The sequence below is a fragment of the Haliaeetus leucocephalus genome, unplaced genomic scaffold, assembly GCF_000737465.1.
Source record: "Haliaeetus leucocephalus isolate CR32 unplaced genomic scaffold, Haliaeetus_leucocephalus-4.0 Scaffold866, whole genome shotgun sequence".
NCBI classification, from domain to species: domain Eukaryota; kingdom Metazoa; phylum Chordata; class Aves; order Accipitriformes; family Accipitridae; genus Haliaeetus; species Haliaeetus leucocephalus.
The window spans coordinates 4558598-4574628 of NW_010973302.1; the positions used below are offsets into that span (position 1 = coordinate 4558598).

General features: G+C 41.9%; 1 protein-coding gene across 1 annotated transcript in view; it reads right to left on the reverse strand.

Moving 5' to 3' along the window:
• The window catches only part of ATP8B1 (ATPase, aminophospholipid transporter, class I, type 8B, member 1), a 28255-nt gene extending 23885 nt beyond the window's left edge, over positions 1 to 4370 (reverse strand). The window contains exons 1-2 of the mRNA XM_010583087.1: positions 4190 to 4370; positions 464 to 561 (exon numbers count right to left, since the gene is read on the reverse strand). Of these exons, the coding sequence (XP_010581389.1) occupies positions 464 to 561; positions 4190 to 4370 (279 nt within the window). The remainder of the gene's footprint in view (positions 1 to 463; positions 562 to 4189) is intronic.
• Positions 4371 to 16031: the final 11661 nt, after the last annotated feature.

Below are 16031 nucleotides of genomic sequence, written 5' to 3' on the forward strand. Positions count from 1 at the left end.
TTCAACCTTTTGTCTTGATAAACGAGATAAAAATGTCTCCTTTATCATAATTAGGTGTATCTAAAATTATGCTGTTTAAATGACTAGACATTCCCAAATGTCTATTTTTAAGACTGTCCCAGTCTAGCTTAGTCAGGATATTGCTTCATACTATACGGAAACTTCTTATACGAAAGATGACACCTATGTGGACGTTTGCAACAGCCAATAAAACTCGGAATTTGGACTGAGGACACCTGGCTTCTAATTCTCTATCTCATCTTAAACAAGTCTCTTGATACCTTGATTTTCCATTCACAAACCCCAAACCAGTTATACTTCCTCACCTTTGTTGGAAATCCTAAGAAGTGTTAATTGTGGTTTTTACACTAATCACCAGTGGTTCCAAAGATCTTAGTGAGATTAAGAAAGTATTCACCCTGACAAGTACTGTTAGCACATAACTGAGATAAAGAAAACTTACTGCATATTTGCTTTTTTTGAAGCACAGAAATACTGTTCTCTTAAACTGGGGCTGTTCATAGAAGCGTTGATCATTTGCTTTAACTTGCCAGCTGCAATCTGGAAGAGACAAGGCAAAATGGGTCAACCTCTGATTGTTATAAACATGAAGGAACAAATCAGCCAGTTTCAGGTTTTCTCTGAAATGCCATCTTTTAAAGGTATTTTCAGTTGAAACAAGACTGGTACCTGCTTTTTAGTACATAGTCTAAAAAAAAGGTTTTCAGGAAGTCTCCAGGCTATTTGTCTTTATTAACAATTAAAATATAATTTGAGGTAGGAGGAAGTGGTGATTAACAATTTGGAAGTTCTATGAGAAACTGAAAACCTATTGGAACATTTATTCATGCTAAATTCCCTTCTTTCCCCTCTTTTGGTTTTCTTTTCTTATACCTGTGAAGCACTACGCACCCAAAACAGGGTTTCTCAGTCTTTCTAGAAATGAAAAGGTCCACTAAACTTTGGAAAACAATTATTTCATATAACCATACTGTGCAATGGTTTTCATTTACAACCATGAAAAAGGTAAAAATCTGAAGTGCTCATTTTATTTTTTCAGCCATCAATTTTGTTTGACTGCTTGAAAACTCAGGAACATAAATTGCATTTTGCAGTAAAATTTAACAAAACTAAACAAGCGATGTCTGCGAACACCTTCTGAAGTTTTGGACCATAAACTGATAAATTTGCTTACAAAGCAGCTAAGCAATATTGCCTCCTTCTGTCACCTTCAGTACTTAGCATTTAAAACCTGACTTGACATTACAGTCTCCCTAAGGAAAAAGCCTCTAGAGGACTTGCTAACAAACCATCCATCTCCACCTTAAGGTCCCTGTTGTTAATCTAAGTCCTGTGAAGTTCACCTTTAAATGGGGTTCATCTAAGACATAAGTAGCTTTTGGTCGACCACTACCAGAACAACTCCTGCTGTCAAGTTATTTTCCATGCCCCCCTCTTTCACAGGCTACCTCCTTCCCCTCAAGATCCTTCAGATCCCTTTCCTGCCCTCAAGCCTGCATCACCAATAAACTATTAATCCTGCTACCCACACCCACAAATTCAGGCCCTGCCCACATCAAAGAAACTCCCCACTGAACTCATTCAGCAAGTTTTTGAGCTGACTCACAGGAGAACTTTGCCTGCCTGGGAAGGATGAGGCAGACAGTATTTTGAAATTCAGCTTTCCTGACTCATCAGCCAAATGTCTCCCCCTTTTCTCCAACCCACAGTAATTGTTCTTAATGGGTGTTCTTTTTGGTTTCATGGGATTCTCGTGACCTAAGCCCATCCAGCACTGGAGAGCATGGATGGGGTGAAACTCCCGGAGGCAGAGGTGTGGGATGGGGACTGGCACCCACTGCCAGGGACCTGCAGGGAAGCACGTGTGAAGGCACTCCTGGGCTGCTGTAAGGACCGCTGTAAGGTAGTCAGGTCTGATAAGGCTGACTCAAACTTAAAATTGCAAACCCAGACCCAAAGCCTTCCCCGCGCCCCCCCCCCCAATCCAACACAGAAAGCAAGGTCTCGTTTGATGTACCCAGGATCTGCGACTATACAACTTTCTTTTCTGAAAGATCGGTTGCAGGCTGAGAAGATAGTAGAGAAATATTTATCTTGCTGTAGCACTTGTATTTAAGATTGCATAAATGAAAACATACACCAGATGGTGAAGATACACTGTGCATCCTGGTCAGGGCTTACACAGAAGTGCTGGGAGTCACAGAGTCTTAAATGCCTTACATAAAATTTACCAAAAAAAAAAAATTACTGGAGGATCAGGTTTTGGTTTAAAAGAAGATAAGCATTACTGAAGTGCATAAATTGAGAAAGTTATTAATGACAGGACTGAAGCAAATTGTAACCATGTCTACAAGAACATTTCTTCACCACATTCACAGAAACATTGCAGTGCTGATAAAACCTCAGCAGCCCAGATGGAAGAGTGGCAAATTAGGTCTTAAATAAAACCTGCAGGAAGGAAGCTCCCTGAAATTACTTTAAACTGCTTAGAAGTGATAGCAGTACCTAATATTTGGGAAGCTGCACCAGTAGTTTATCACCGTTAAAGGAACATAACAGGAAAACCGTCTTGTTGAGGGGAAAAAAAATAAGCAGCAAAAAGGATGATGTTTTTGTAGCACTATTTGAATATAATTAGCTACTGAACCAGTCAGCAGATTCTACAAATTCTGCAACTTATGCCAGAAAATTATCTATTAACCAGAAAATGTACACAAAGATGATTTAAACAAACAAAACCCAAAGGATCTAAAGAGGATGAAAAAATAAAAATCTGACAAAAACTTGTCAACTGCTTAGAAGCTGTATGATTAGAGTACTGGCCTACCAAGCCTGCATGGTAACATCTCTTACCTCCTTAAAGCTTTTGCCCTAGCTCATAGTTCAAAGGAACTCTGCCATATCCATAGCTCTAGTCCATATTTTGGATAATAATTTGGGTAACATTAACCGTATAGACAGCAGAGACTTGTGGTTACACTGAACTAGCGGGTGCTATGAGCCCCTTGGAGGGCAGAATCAAAACTCATCTCCCTGCTTTCAGATTCTGTCCAGTTCACCAGGATAAAGGAAAAGGCATAGTACACTTGAGAAAAGAAATTGAAGGTGTAGGAGGTCCTGTTTTAGTTTTGTTTCTCTTTTTTTTTTTTCTTTTTCTTGTGCTTATACTAGGCCACAAAGCAAACTTGTGGTTGCTGGTGTATTGTGTCTATGAAATAAAGTATCTGGATAAAGTAAGACGGGGGGATCTGGGGAGAGAGCAACAGTCATGATAAGAACTCAAGAAAATATGAAGGATGATGAGAGGGTAAGAAAACTGTTTATTCTATAGACTGTGTTACCTCAGTCGTCATAAAAAAAACCCCAAACCTAAACATGTAATAGGTGGTTATAAAACGAGAGTTGATCAACTGTTCCCTATTGCCACACAAACAGGAAGAAATCTATATATATATTAAAAAGGCAGTGGTTAAATAAAAAGTACCTACATTGCAACACTGGGAAAAAAAAAAAAAGGTACTTAGGGGAGTTACACACTTCCCTTGGACAGAGGTTAAGAACAGGTATGTCTAAAACATGCCAGAGAGGCTCCTTCCATTTATGCTCCTATGCTGGTAGCAGCACACAGACTGCACTTGATGGGTTTTGTTGAACTCCTACTCACCATACCTTTCTGTGATTCTGAAACTACTGCAAAGAAGATCATGAGGCTACAAAATTAGCATTGAAGCTGAAATTTCATCTGCACAAGACTTAGAAAGCAGAAATACATGCAAACCAACTGACTAAACACAGCAAATTGGTTTATGTTGGCTCAAGTTTCCAAATGATGGGGAAGACACATATCTGAAGTTCTGTTCGAGCAGTTCTCAGACCACAGGCTATGTACATCTAGGGCCTGCCTTAATTAAGACAAGGTCACCGTGCAGATCATTAGCTTTATGCAAGAAGCAGTGGCACAGAACTCTGGCTGCAGATTGAAATGAAGCTGATTTTCACTCTGAGATTCGTTAAACTGAATTGCCATCAATTACTCCTCCACAGATTCAGATACACCATTCCAAACCTACCTAATGAATACGCACAAAAATCAAATTGATCCGTACATAGCTCAGCCTCTGTATTCAGGATCATTTGCTACACAATCAAGTTTCTGTCATAATATTACCTTTTTTCAATGGTTCTTGGCTCTCCTCAGCATCTCTGTTGATTTGGTTTTGTCCTGGTTCGACTGCAGGTTGCCGACTGTCCAACTCATCCTCCGTTTCATCGTCACTATATGGCATCACCTCATCATTAGGCTGGGAATCCTCATCGAAGGTGGTCTCTGAATCCCTTTCTGAGATCATGCTGCTAGCGCCCTGCAAGCATTTTATAAAAGTTGGGGAAAGGAGTTAACATAGCGAGTGCTGGAAACCATGTCTCTGTAATTTTACTCTGTTGATGCTGGTCACCAAAAACGTTTGAAACCAGTTTCCCTGGAACAGCATAAAGCATAGGCTTGGTTTTCAAGCACAGACCAAAGTTATGAGGCAGTTATTTTCACAGCAAGTCCTTCATTACCATTCTGCTATATGTAATTACACATGCTCACACAACAGTCTAAGGAACGCCCTGCGCTCATGACGCAGTACACCTTGAGTGGGACACAGGAATTAGGGAGCCCACAAACACCTGACTCCCAGCAGCCATTACATCATCCCCTGTGGAGCCACAGGAGCCAGAGCCCCACTTGGCCACGGTGGGGCCAGGCACCACGTGCTGGGTCAGCACGAGTCGTGCCACTGAGGGTTTGGGTCACGCAACTGTTCCTCCATCCCAGTCTCACTCAAACCAGTCCTCGCTTCCTCTCCCCACAGGCTGAACATCAGCATTTCTCATTGCAAGATCCCACATCTTGGTGTTCAAATACCTGAGGAAGTTTATAACTAATTTGTAGTTCAACACACAAGACTAGTCAGTTGAAGCTGTGATATGTGTGTGCGTACCTCTGCCAGAAGCTTTTCAGAAAGCACACGTGCTCCCTAACCCTCGAGCGCTAGCACATTATCTCCCAAATTGGGATCTCCACTTTCCAGAAAGTTTATTTAAATTACAGCTCTTGAAAAAATCCCAACGTTGTTGTGACTTGGGCTGCTGCAGTTGGCTGTGATCTCAGACAGGAGCAAAACACGCAATAGGGGATTTCAGCCTCCTCCAGCATTTTTGCATCACTGAGACAGTTTCTACAGCTTACCCTATCTGCTGCAAGAGACAGCATTGGATTAACTGTTTGTAAACAAAATCCAGAAAGCATCTACTCATGGGTAACTCCCCTCCAACCAACACCTACAAATAACTACCTACGTGATTGCTAGGTGGTCTTCATCTACATTTGACCAGTTAGTTGCCTTGCTGAGTGTCCTGGCATTTTAATAACTGATCTGGTGCAAGGGTTCAGACCATTCTGATGGGTGCATCCTGTTCATTTCTAACCATGCAATACCCAAATTTGTTGTGCTGAAGCTTAAATTGCACTTGTTTCTGCAGACCAACGCTTCCAAACAGGTTCTGTCCTGTCTGTGCTAGGCACCACAACAACTGTTAAGAAAACTAAAAACCGTGAGGAGGGGAGGGGGCTCCATCACCTCACTATTTCTGCCAGGGCCCCAAGGGCACCAATAAGCCTCTCTGACCCTGACCAGCCTTGCCCCAGCCCCCCCCCACCCATGGGACCAGGAGCCACATTTTGGCTCAGCCCATAGAACCTGTCTGAGCTACATGGGAGAAGGGCTGGTCTCCAGCTGAGCTGTGGCCATGTCCATGCCCCCTTCAGCTCTGCCTCGACACTGCGGACCTCTCGGGCCATCACTGGGCCTGATACTAACCCTGAACTAGGCATCAACTTCCTGGCTTGACCTTGGACCTGCCTCATAACTGTGGCATTGCCTCATGGCCTGGACTCTGGTTGGACCTGGCCACCATCTCAGGGTCTGTCCTGCTTGCCTTGTGAGCGCTGGGACCCCTGTCCGCTTGCTTTCCCATGGAGAGCAGCCCTGCTCTTGCTGCTCCCTGGCAACTTCAAAATAAAACCAAGTTAAAGGATCGCTGAAGCCAAGCAAAATAACGTGCACAGCAGCTAGCTACCAAGTACCTGTCTGTTGACCGATCCTGCAAAGAGAGCCTGGTGTTGTGAAGGAAGGCCAGTGCCACCCTATACCCCGTATGCTGTTGCTAACAAAACCAGCAATCATTGGGGCTGACACCAAACCCTATCAACATCCACCTTAGTTTCTATTTTTGCAAAGCTGAATTGTCTCCCCTCCTTAATATCTCTTATAAGAGAGATATAAATATTACATGAGCACTTAATATGCTACTCAAATGACACGACTGTTGGCTGGGAGCCCAAAGCATGCAACACTCATGAGCCGTAGCACTGCGGCGCTCGCCCAGCATACAGGCTAATGTTTCGAGACTGCCAGTTTACAAAATGAACCAAACCCAACAGTATTATATGAACGGACAGTTTGATTTAATATGAATTAATACAACTTCTCCCAAGACCCACTCAAGATGTTAGAGACTGCTCACTGACGCTATTAGCCAGGAGTATGACAGCAGTCACTAACACTGTTGTGGAACCTGAAACTTTTGTGAAAAGATCATTTGTTTCCCTGAATAGCCTTCGAGTTAGGGAATTCACCTCAAGATGCAGGAGGTTCAAGCTCAAACTCAGGCACCTGAATACCTCATTGTGATATTTTGGTTTATTTCTCATCTTTTTACCCCTTTTGTTCTTCCTCACCTACAACCCCATCCCCATAAAATCTCTATTTCACCAGATACAGAAAGGAATAAAACTATTAACCAGAAACCTGAACCAAAAATTTCTCTCCAGAGCAACCTATTCATTAACAACTTAATACATAGGGCCAGGACAACTTGCACAGACATCATTACATGAACCGGTCCGTGATGCAATCCACACAGTTTCTCATGCGCGCTGGTCAATAAGCAGCTGGTGCAGCGCAGACATGCTGTGGCAGCTGCAGGCAGGCAGTTGCCTGAACCATGTGAGGGCTCAGAGACCCCCAGGTTACACTGAGATTTCATTCCCAGCCAAGGAAGACACTGCTGAACTGGGTATTAGTCTTGCCTCTTAACAATCCTACAAACTCTGACTTGCCAAGCAATATTTACAGCCAAACAACACTGATTTTTTCCAATTTTTTTTTTTTTCTATCTGAAGAGGGATATGGACAATCCTGCCCTTAGCCATCAAAGCTTTTGCTTTGCAAGCAAGCCTGGGTCAGACTCTTCACCCGCACATCTACTTTGGGGTTTACAGACGCTTGGATTTTCTTTGCACTGAATGTTTGCTCAGGCAGAAAAAATATTCCTTATGTTTCCAATCCCAAATTGTTTGAGTGTTAGACAAAGTCCTTTTAGAGCAGGACGTAATGCTCAATGCCTCTTTGAAATATATATAAAATATACATGACTGCAAGAAGCCTGCAATAGTCAAGGATTCTGCCCTGCTGATACCTCACATGGGGACTGCTGGAGGGGAAGAGCTGAAGATCCTTAAAACAAAAATTACCACCAGGTCTTTGAATTGCTCTCACTCCAAGACAAACAAAACAAGCTCATACCCCAGCAAACAGAGATTCAGCCTTTAGTCTATTAAACTTTACTCATGAACTGATTAATGAGCTGATTAATCATGCAAAGGGTTAGATGAGATGTCAAAAAACCACTGCATTTGTTTTCTATTATAGATGCATAGCTAAACGGAAATACCTAAAATACAAACAGAAGCAGCCTATGATGCTAGCTGGGAATGCCAGTGCAATGGTTTGTTGGGGGCAAGTTCAAATTAATTGTATTCACTTCACCTCCCCAAAGAGCTAAACTGTCAGCTGGAAAACGCCACTAACAGAGGAGATCTCATTAACTGTTACCTTGCAGGCAGCACAACTCTGTCCGCTGAGCTGCTCTGTGCTGCAGGCTGTGCCATTATCATCTCTGCAGAAGGCAACGAAATCGCACACACGTCAGTGATTTCAGGCAGCATTTACTAACCCTGATACCACAAAGTGCAGAGGGCACCGTCTCTGTGCCCAAAGACCTCACTGCTAACATCCCCGGCGGCCAGCAGAGTCTCCTGGGAAGCATCGCTGCCTGCCTGCTCGGTACGTACCCTGACCTCAGGGATCAAGAGCAGCCGAGGGGTCGGCAGTCTGCCGGACGGGGAGCACAGGCAGGGCTGTCGGTGAGCGTGTGGCAGCAGAGGAGCCCGGGGCTGGCTAGGAGACTGCAGCAAGGCACCCGCAGTGGGAAGAGAGCAGAGAGGTGTTGTGGGGCCGAGGGTGAAGGAGTCTTCCAGTGACAGGGTGACAAACTGGTTTAGAGTTAAGTTTCTTGACACCTAGACTGCATGAAAAGGGCTAGATGGGACATCAAAGCGATGTCAGAAGTTCAGAGGAAGGTGGAGAGCGATCACGAGGTGAAAGAGGAGATGAGACAAGAGGAACCGACAGCACAGAGCAGCAGAGATGCCAACTAATACTGAGCCAGGAGGGGACAGAAAGAGAGGAGAGCACACATCTACCGGCACCTGGATGCGGGATGGACACAATGGAAACCAAAGGTGAATTAAACAAGGCAGGAAGAGAGATGGCCGCTACTGATTTTTGCAGCAGTCAATATTCTGAGGAGAAAAAAGGCACCACAATCAAAAAAAAAAAAAAATCTAGAAAGGCTTATACCATGCAGGAGAAACAAACTATAAACAATGTTGAAATAATATAGAAGCAAGGGTCCATTCTTAAAAGGCTCTACTCTCAGAAGACAGACAGACAATTTCTTACGTTTGTGTGCACTGCTTACGTTCAGACTTGAGCTGAAATAACCATCACTTACAAAACGGTCTTTCAAGTAAGGCAAAAAAAGGATTTGGTTTGCTGGAGCTGGGGGTAAAAAGGTTTCAAGCAAGATCCCACCTGCTTTTCCCATTTCACAATAATGTAAGTATAAATGAACACTGCTTTTACAGATCTTGCATTGAATGGACTAATAAAAAAAGCTACAAATAAATAGGCTTTAGGAATTTCTCTGAAGGCGTCATCTTTCACATCAAGCTTAGATTCAACCAATAATTAGTAATGTTTGAACATATGCAGTGGGAAAGAAATATAATTAGCAAAATAAAATTCCAACACAAGAAAAGCTGCACAGTTCCTCTCAGAGACAGGATGAGTCTTTCATAAAATGAGATCTACTTGACTACATGTAATGCAAGCTATACATTTAAGCCCCAAAGGATCCTGCTTCCCCGGGGATTGAGCTATGCAATTTTCAAGGGCAGCAAACTCCATCCCACCAGAAGCACTACACACAAGTACCTCTCCTAAATTCTGAATTAACTTCTAATGCTGCCAAAACTTACAAAGAGAGCTTTTGGTGTCTATGGAAACAGTTCTTGGAGGGCCTGAGATGGAACAACACAGTTGTTACATGCTGCTTGATAAAATACTCAACACTTAAAATTGGTTCTTGGTTGTATGGTCCTAATTTTCCAGTTCCTGACTTGAAGACAGACAGGGGCTTTCACTCCATTGCAGATAAGTCACAAAAGCAGAAACCCTTACACTAAACAAAACTTCAGTCTATAGAAAGCATTAGAAGAAATCAAGAGGTTTCCTCAGCAGCTCAGTAGCCACTAACTCTGCAACCATCCTTCAGTATCAGCCAGCCTCTAGAGAGCAGGCATGCAGAGCACCAACAACTTGAACTGCAGCTGCTTTAACCTTGCTTGCAGTGAGATGGCCAGTGCAGCAACAAAGACCGTCTTCCTCGGCAAGGCTGGGATCAGCTCTGAGCCCAGGCAGGCACTGACTGGGGTGGCCATACTTCCCCGGGCCGGTGGGAAGCAATTGTCAGCTCCCAGTTCTGGCATAGCAGGTATAAACCAGGCTAACAGTCTCCTTACCTTAGAAAATTAAGCTGATCCAACAGCAGCGTCGATGTATGGGGAGGTAAAGGAGAGGAAAATAGTATTAAACACAAGTTTAATTATACCTGCCTGACTTTATTTACTAAAAGGGCAGAAAACTCAGGTGCAAATTCCACAGTGCTTTGGTCACTCAGGTTTTGTGTCTGCTCATGCCTCGTGGCAAGTACCAGCTAACTGGGAATAACAGAAACCTTGTAAAAAAAAAAAAAAAAAAACCACAACACCTAACAAAACCCCCACATTTACTGCATTTATTGAAGGCAGTAAATGACAACAACAACAAAAATCTTATTCTAAATTCTCCTCTGGAAAGTCACTGCATATGACACTGTTGCAAGAACTTGGGGTCACAGAGAACATAACTTTAATGCTGCAAATCAGATAGTCACTTAAAGTGGCCCTAAAACAAAGTTACAGATCCATCTAGAACAAGGCATATGTATAGTAAAAGAATTAAAATGCTACTAAATTTGTTATTTTTATTTATTGTGGATATAACAACCTACGATGTGAAGCAGAACAAGCCTAACAATTACATACCTGTCAGTCATCGGTCCCTTCACAACCTGTGTACAGCCTACAGACTGCCATGGTCTCCATAGCATGTTGCTCTGCGCAACAGTCTCACACATTCATGCAGTGCCTAGTACAACAATTTCCCAAACCTTGCCACAGACTGTTGGTTTAGAACATGACATCATCAATATTTTAAGCAAGAATCATAAAACAAACTCAAATAGTACAAAAAGCAAGCTCAGAGAGACCTTTCTGAACTACTTCAGGTCTCTGGAATTAAAATAGGACAAAAAAGCTACATCAAGATGTTTCACTGATATTTAACTATGTATTAAAAAAAGTAAATAAATTAAAAGCCTCAGATATTTCAGTTTTGTCCCATATATCTTGACTCTAGAAAGATTACAAGAGCCTTCACTACATATTAAAAAACCCAAACAAACAAAAAACCCAAACCAAACCAAAGCAAAAAACAGGTAAATGTGAACAAGCTTCCTGCCTCAGTATGCCCCTGAACAAAGTATTTCCTGGGCATTTGTCAAGAGGATCCCAAGAGGAAATCTAAACAGCAGCTGACTAATCACTGCCTTGGCAGGCAGAAGGCAAATACTGAAACTTCCATAGCTGCACCAACTCGGTATTTATTGAATCGTGATCATCTGCTGAGCCCTTAACAACGTAATCCAAATATAAAGCTGTCAGGCTTCATATTGTTGTGAAACAAGGAAACGCATTTTGCCAAACCAATAGGGAAATAAGTCTTCTCCAATAAACAGCAAAACCACAGTTATAAAACACGGTAACACCAATGTCCTGTTCAATAAAATGAGAACATATTTCAATCTCACTTGGGAAACTCCATCAAACGTTTTAAAGCCAGTACTCTACTTGGAGCTCCAACAATGAACTAGTCAAATGATACTTGTTTTGCTTGTCAGCAGAAATAGTGCTGCAATAGAGTAACAGTAAAAAAAAAAAAATAAAAAAAAAATTTGAAATTTCTCCACCCAGGTACAATTTCCATGTTCACCAACTTGCATGTTTTTAAAAACTTTCCTATACTTACTAGATTTATTTCTTCACTATGTGTTACTGGAGAAAGAAACATTGAAAAACACAACCTACTCACAGGAGGACTGAATATGCACTTCCAAAACTGCAGCTAGAATACTACACCTAACATTAATCTCTGGGGTAGGGGTTTTCCCCCCCAAGGACTTTCTAGCAGATGCACGATTAGTCCAGTTACATTTTTCCCCAAGAGACAGAAGTTATTATTCTGTCATCTTCAGCTGTAACACATCGCTCATCTTGCCAGTAACTGAGATTTTAAGCTAAAAAGGGAGCATGAAACCAAGACAGCCTGTTAGGTAAATAGAGCAACTGAACAGACATTTGCAGGACTGCAATCCAAACAACCAAAAAAGAAATCAGAGCCCACAGAGTACTTTGATGGCTCTATCAAAGCAGACACCTGTATTTAAGAGACTCAAGTCTATACCCCAGCTTATACACCGATAGGTTTAAGAACGATTTTTCATCCATGGGCACACGTTTAAAGAACAGCTCTAACAATGTCTGAGAACTTAAGTTTGTAATTGAAAAGACAGCTCACAAGCTACTCTTCGGCAAGGTTGCAGTTTTGTTTCTTTTAAAATAACCTGGTCATCAATATCAAGTCCTGGGCGAGCAAAACAAAACAACCACTTCCTAAGGATCAATTATCCATCCTTTCTGACAATGCAGATATAAAGCAAAGTATTTAATCCAGATGACCATTTTGTAAACCTGACTGTAAGAAACTGAAACTGAGCTCTGAAACAGCTAGGTAGGGCACACCGAGACATGACTAGGGTAATCCCTACCTCTTCACACTACCAGCAAAACCAGCAAATTCAGCAGAACTTGGAGGAACAGAGTCCTTCAGAAAAAAGAGGCTCTGCTTTACACAGCAAAGCAGGAAGTATCCAGAGGTGCATGCTTTTTGTCTTAGCACTAGCATTCTTGATCTAAAAAGACTGCAGTGGGCTTCAAACGGAAAAAAATTGGCTTAAAACAGAGGCATTGAGCAGCACAATTCAAAGCATATGGATGGTTCATCCAGTCAACATGGAAAGATTTTTTTTTCAGCTGGTGGCAGCAATTGACATGGCTATTATTAGCTATTGCTATTTTTAGGGCATAAGATTAATACATCCAATACAGTTGCTTAAACGCAAGATGTTTTTATACCATGAAAGACAGAGGAAGGCGTAGTAAACCACACCAGGAGCCCAGCTTCTCACCACACAAATTCTCGGAGGGATCTGTAATATCAGGGAGAATACAAAATACCATTTGTTTTATGTGTAAGGTTAAATTCCTACAGTTGCCACCTAATTTTCCACCAGCTGGTATAAACAACAAATGACATAATAGCTGTAGGTGAGCATTACAGCATCTCCAAAAGAACTATTACCTTGGGACGCTGCATGGCAGTCCATCTCCCAGCCTGATAATCATCAAATTGGTAACATGGGTTCAGTTAATGCTTCTACAGTTCTTGCTCGCTATTTAATCCTCACAAAGCAGCAGTCAGAACTGAAGTCCTTTGATGGCAGGATATTGCATTTCTATTCTCACTTCAGTGATCCCAGCCAAATGCTTTAATAGAGTATCGTCCTTCATTAAAAATGTATTAATCAACTAATCTACCTGTAACAAGAGCTCCTACAAGGGAATGGGCAAATAATAAAACTAGGTTTGCTTCCAAAGTATAAGACACAGATCACATATTACTCAAAACAGGTATGAAATTTTACTGGTAACAAGTGCTTGGACAGGCGGACAGAGGTATCTTCTAAACAACTCAAACCTTCTAGCTAATCTTTATGATGTTTTAAGAAAAATGAAGTAGTTACTCAAAATAGCATGAATCAGCACAAACAGGCCAAGGAAATAACCTTTGTTCCAAACACTACTGAGCTTCGATTAGATTGCCATGCAAATTACATGCTTTAAGGTCATCAATTTATACAGCTACTTCATACATAACAGTTATATTTACTTCATTGAATGACTACTTTAAAATAATTGAACACACCCAAAACTACATCTTCAAGGGGAACGATTTCTGTCAGTCATTTTTTCTGAAACACACTGACTTTTGTATGCATCCTTACAGTATGCCATGACTGTGGTAAAGTCCAGCTCTTGAAATGCCTCAGAGAAAGGCAACCACAAGAGTTTAGATACCTATTTTAAGTTACCTGTAACTGGAGGCTTGCTCTTGCTCATCTGGGCAGTCTCCATCAAGTACCGTCAACATAGTACATTAGAAGTGGGGCAAACTGAATCCCAAAGCTGAAGCCTCAACTCCTCTAGGCCAACCAAGTACACTTTGCATTAGGCAAAAAAACATAGCTTGGAATTCAGAACATATCATATGCCATGTGTGCCCTTTAGTATCATCCTAAGTGCTCCCAATGACTATCAGAAATGGCATGGCTTGGTGCTTGGTACAACTGACAGGCAGACTCTGCCCAGACATTGCAGACAATTAGGTTCCTGGCAGCTGATGTAGAGGCACACCCCAGTTCCCAGTGTTGCTTCAGGAAAACAGAACTGCTGAACACTTATAGCACACATTGCAAATGGTCAGCTTACAGACAAATCGCTCCAGTGGAAATACATCAGAGCTGAGGAAATAAGCAGAGGTTTGCTCGTCTGTCAGAGCTCCCACAGCTCAACTATTCCATGTACAGTAACAACATTCTGGGTCAGGCATGCTCTTCTAAAATAAGTATCTCAAACCACACTTGAGAGCATAAGCTAATCAAAACTGAGATAGTATGAGAAGCAAACTCCTAACCCTACACACATTCTTCATTGCACTGTGACCTTGGAGAAAGTTCGCACCTTGAAACTGCCAACACATGCCTAACATGAGGTGACTCAGAACTCCCACCAAAAAAAGGTTAAAATTCAAGCGATTAAAATATGGCTACAGATAAAATGCTCACGGTGAAGTAGTGCACCTACGAATCCCAGGACACCAGAACACACGTCATACCTGATGAGTCCGAGATCTTGACCACACAACAGAACCACAAGATTCAAACAGCGCTTTTGGAGACTCAGGCTATTACTGCAACATGACAAATCCTTGGGGAACCTGTTTTGTAAGCAACAGGTCTCACGTGAGTCAGCTTGGTTGTATTGTTGTCTTGGCTGTAGACAGCATCTATTGCTGTCGTTCACCCAGCCCCAAGTTTATACACATATGCACATATAAATACACACACACAATTTTTAAATATGAAGTATATATATTTTGATTCACAATAGTACCTCATCTCGCAGAAAACATTTATAAAAAAGGTCACCTCAAGCAATTTGTGACCACAAATTGTGCAGAGGTTACTTAGAATTTAGTCTGAATAGCAGAGGTTCATTTCACTTTCCACAAGCATTAGCGTCATAAAGTTAACATCTTGTTGTATCTATTGATTAGAAATAACGCATCTTACACAATCTGTACACTACCAGAGAATAAGCAATAACATCAGCATTAATATCCACCAGAGGAAGATGACCTGAAGATGGTTAAATTATAGTGAATAAATGATTTCTCCTTATCACCCCTTACCACCAATTTTGAAATTTTAGTGCCAGGATAAAAATGTGGGAATACCACAATGCAGACTACTGATGGAGAGTTGCATGTTAGCAGATATATGCTAAGGCACCATAAGCACACAGTGACTCACTCAAAACTTTATGTTTATCAACTTACCCATGTTTGAAGCGGGCAAAAAGAAGTGCCACAATTGTACAGATTAAGGATGCTGGAGAAACAAAGACATAAGCAAACCTCCACTGTTATTTCCCACTATATAAACAAACTGCTTTGGCAAAACATGGGTACTAGAACGAGGCTATTCTGCCACGAAGAAATGCCTTAGCACAGTACTGGGAGACAGCTATGGCGTCTCTTTCAGTTTGTACTGCAATAGGAAACACGCACACCCAGCTTCATATAATGTACCGAGGGCAACCACTCATTAGAAAAGGTGTTTCCAAAAAGGTGTTTCAGCTATAGCTTTTCAACTGCAAGGATCAAGGACTTACCAAACGGGACTACTTCCAGCTCAAAGAGATTTTTTTATTGGCATCATACACAGCCAACCTTGTAATATCCACAGATCTTTCTTTTCAAGGAATCAACTCCAGTCCCTCCTTGGATGCCATAATGACCCTAATTACCTGCACCATCAAGAGGTAAACACCAGTGTAAAATTGTAACACTTTGGTCCACCAAGCTCTGTGAAATTTTACTTTCTCCAAGAGCTATTCTTTCCAAACTTGAAGGCAAGTGACAGTTTCTCCAATGAACATACTGAAGACCCAAACAAGCCGAGATACCAAAACCCTAAAACCCTCTGGAAAGGGGTGACCAGAAAGAGGAGTACAGTTTTGTACTGTTGACGGATGTCCAAAACCAATCTTGGGGGGGGGG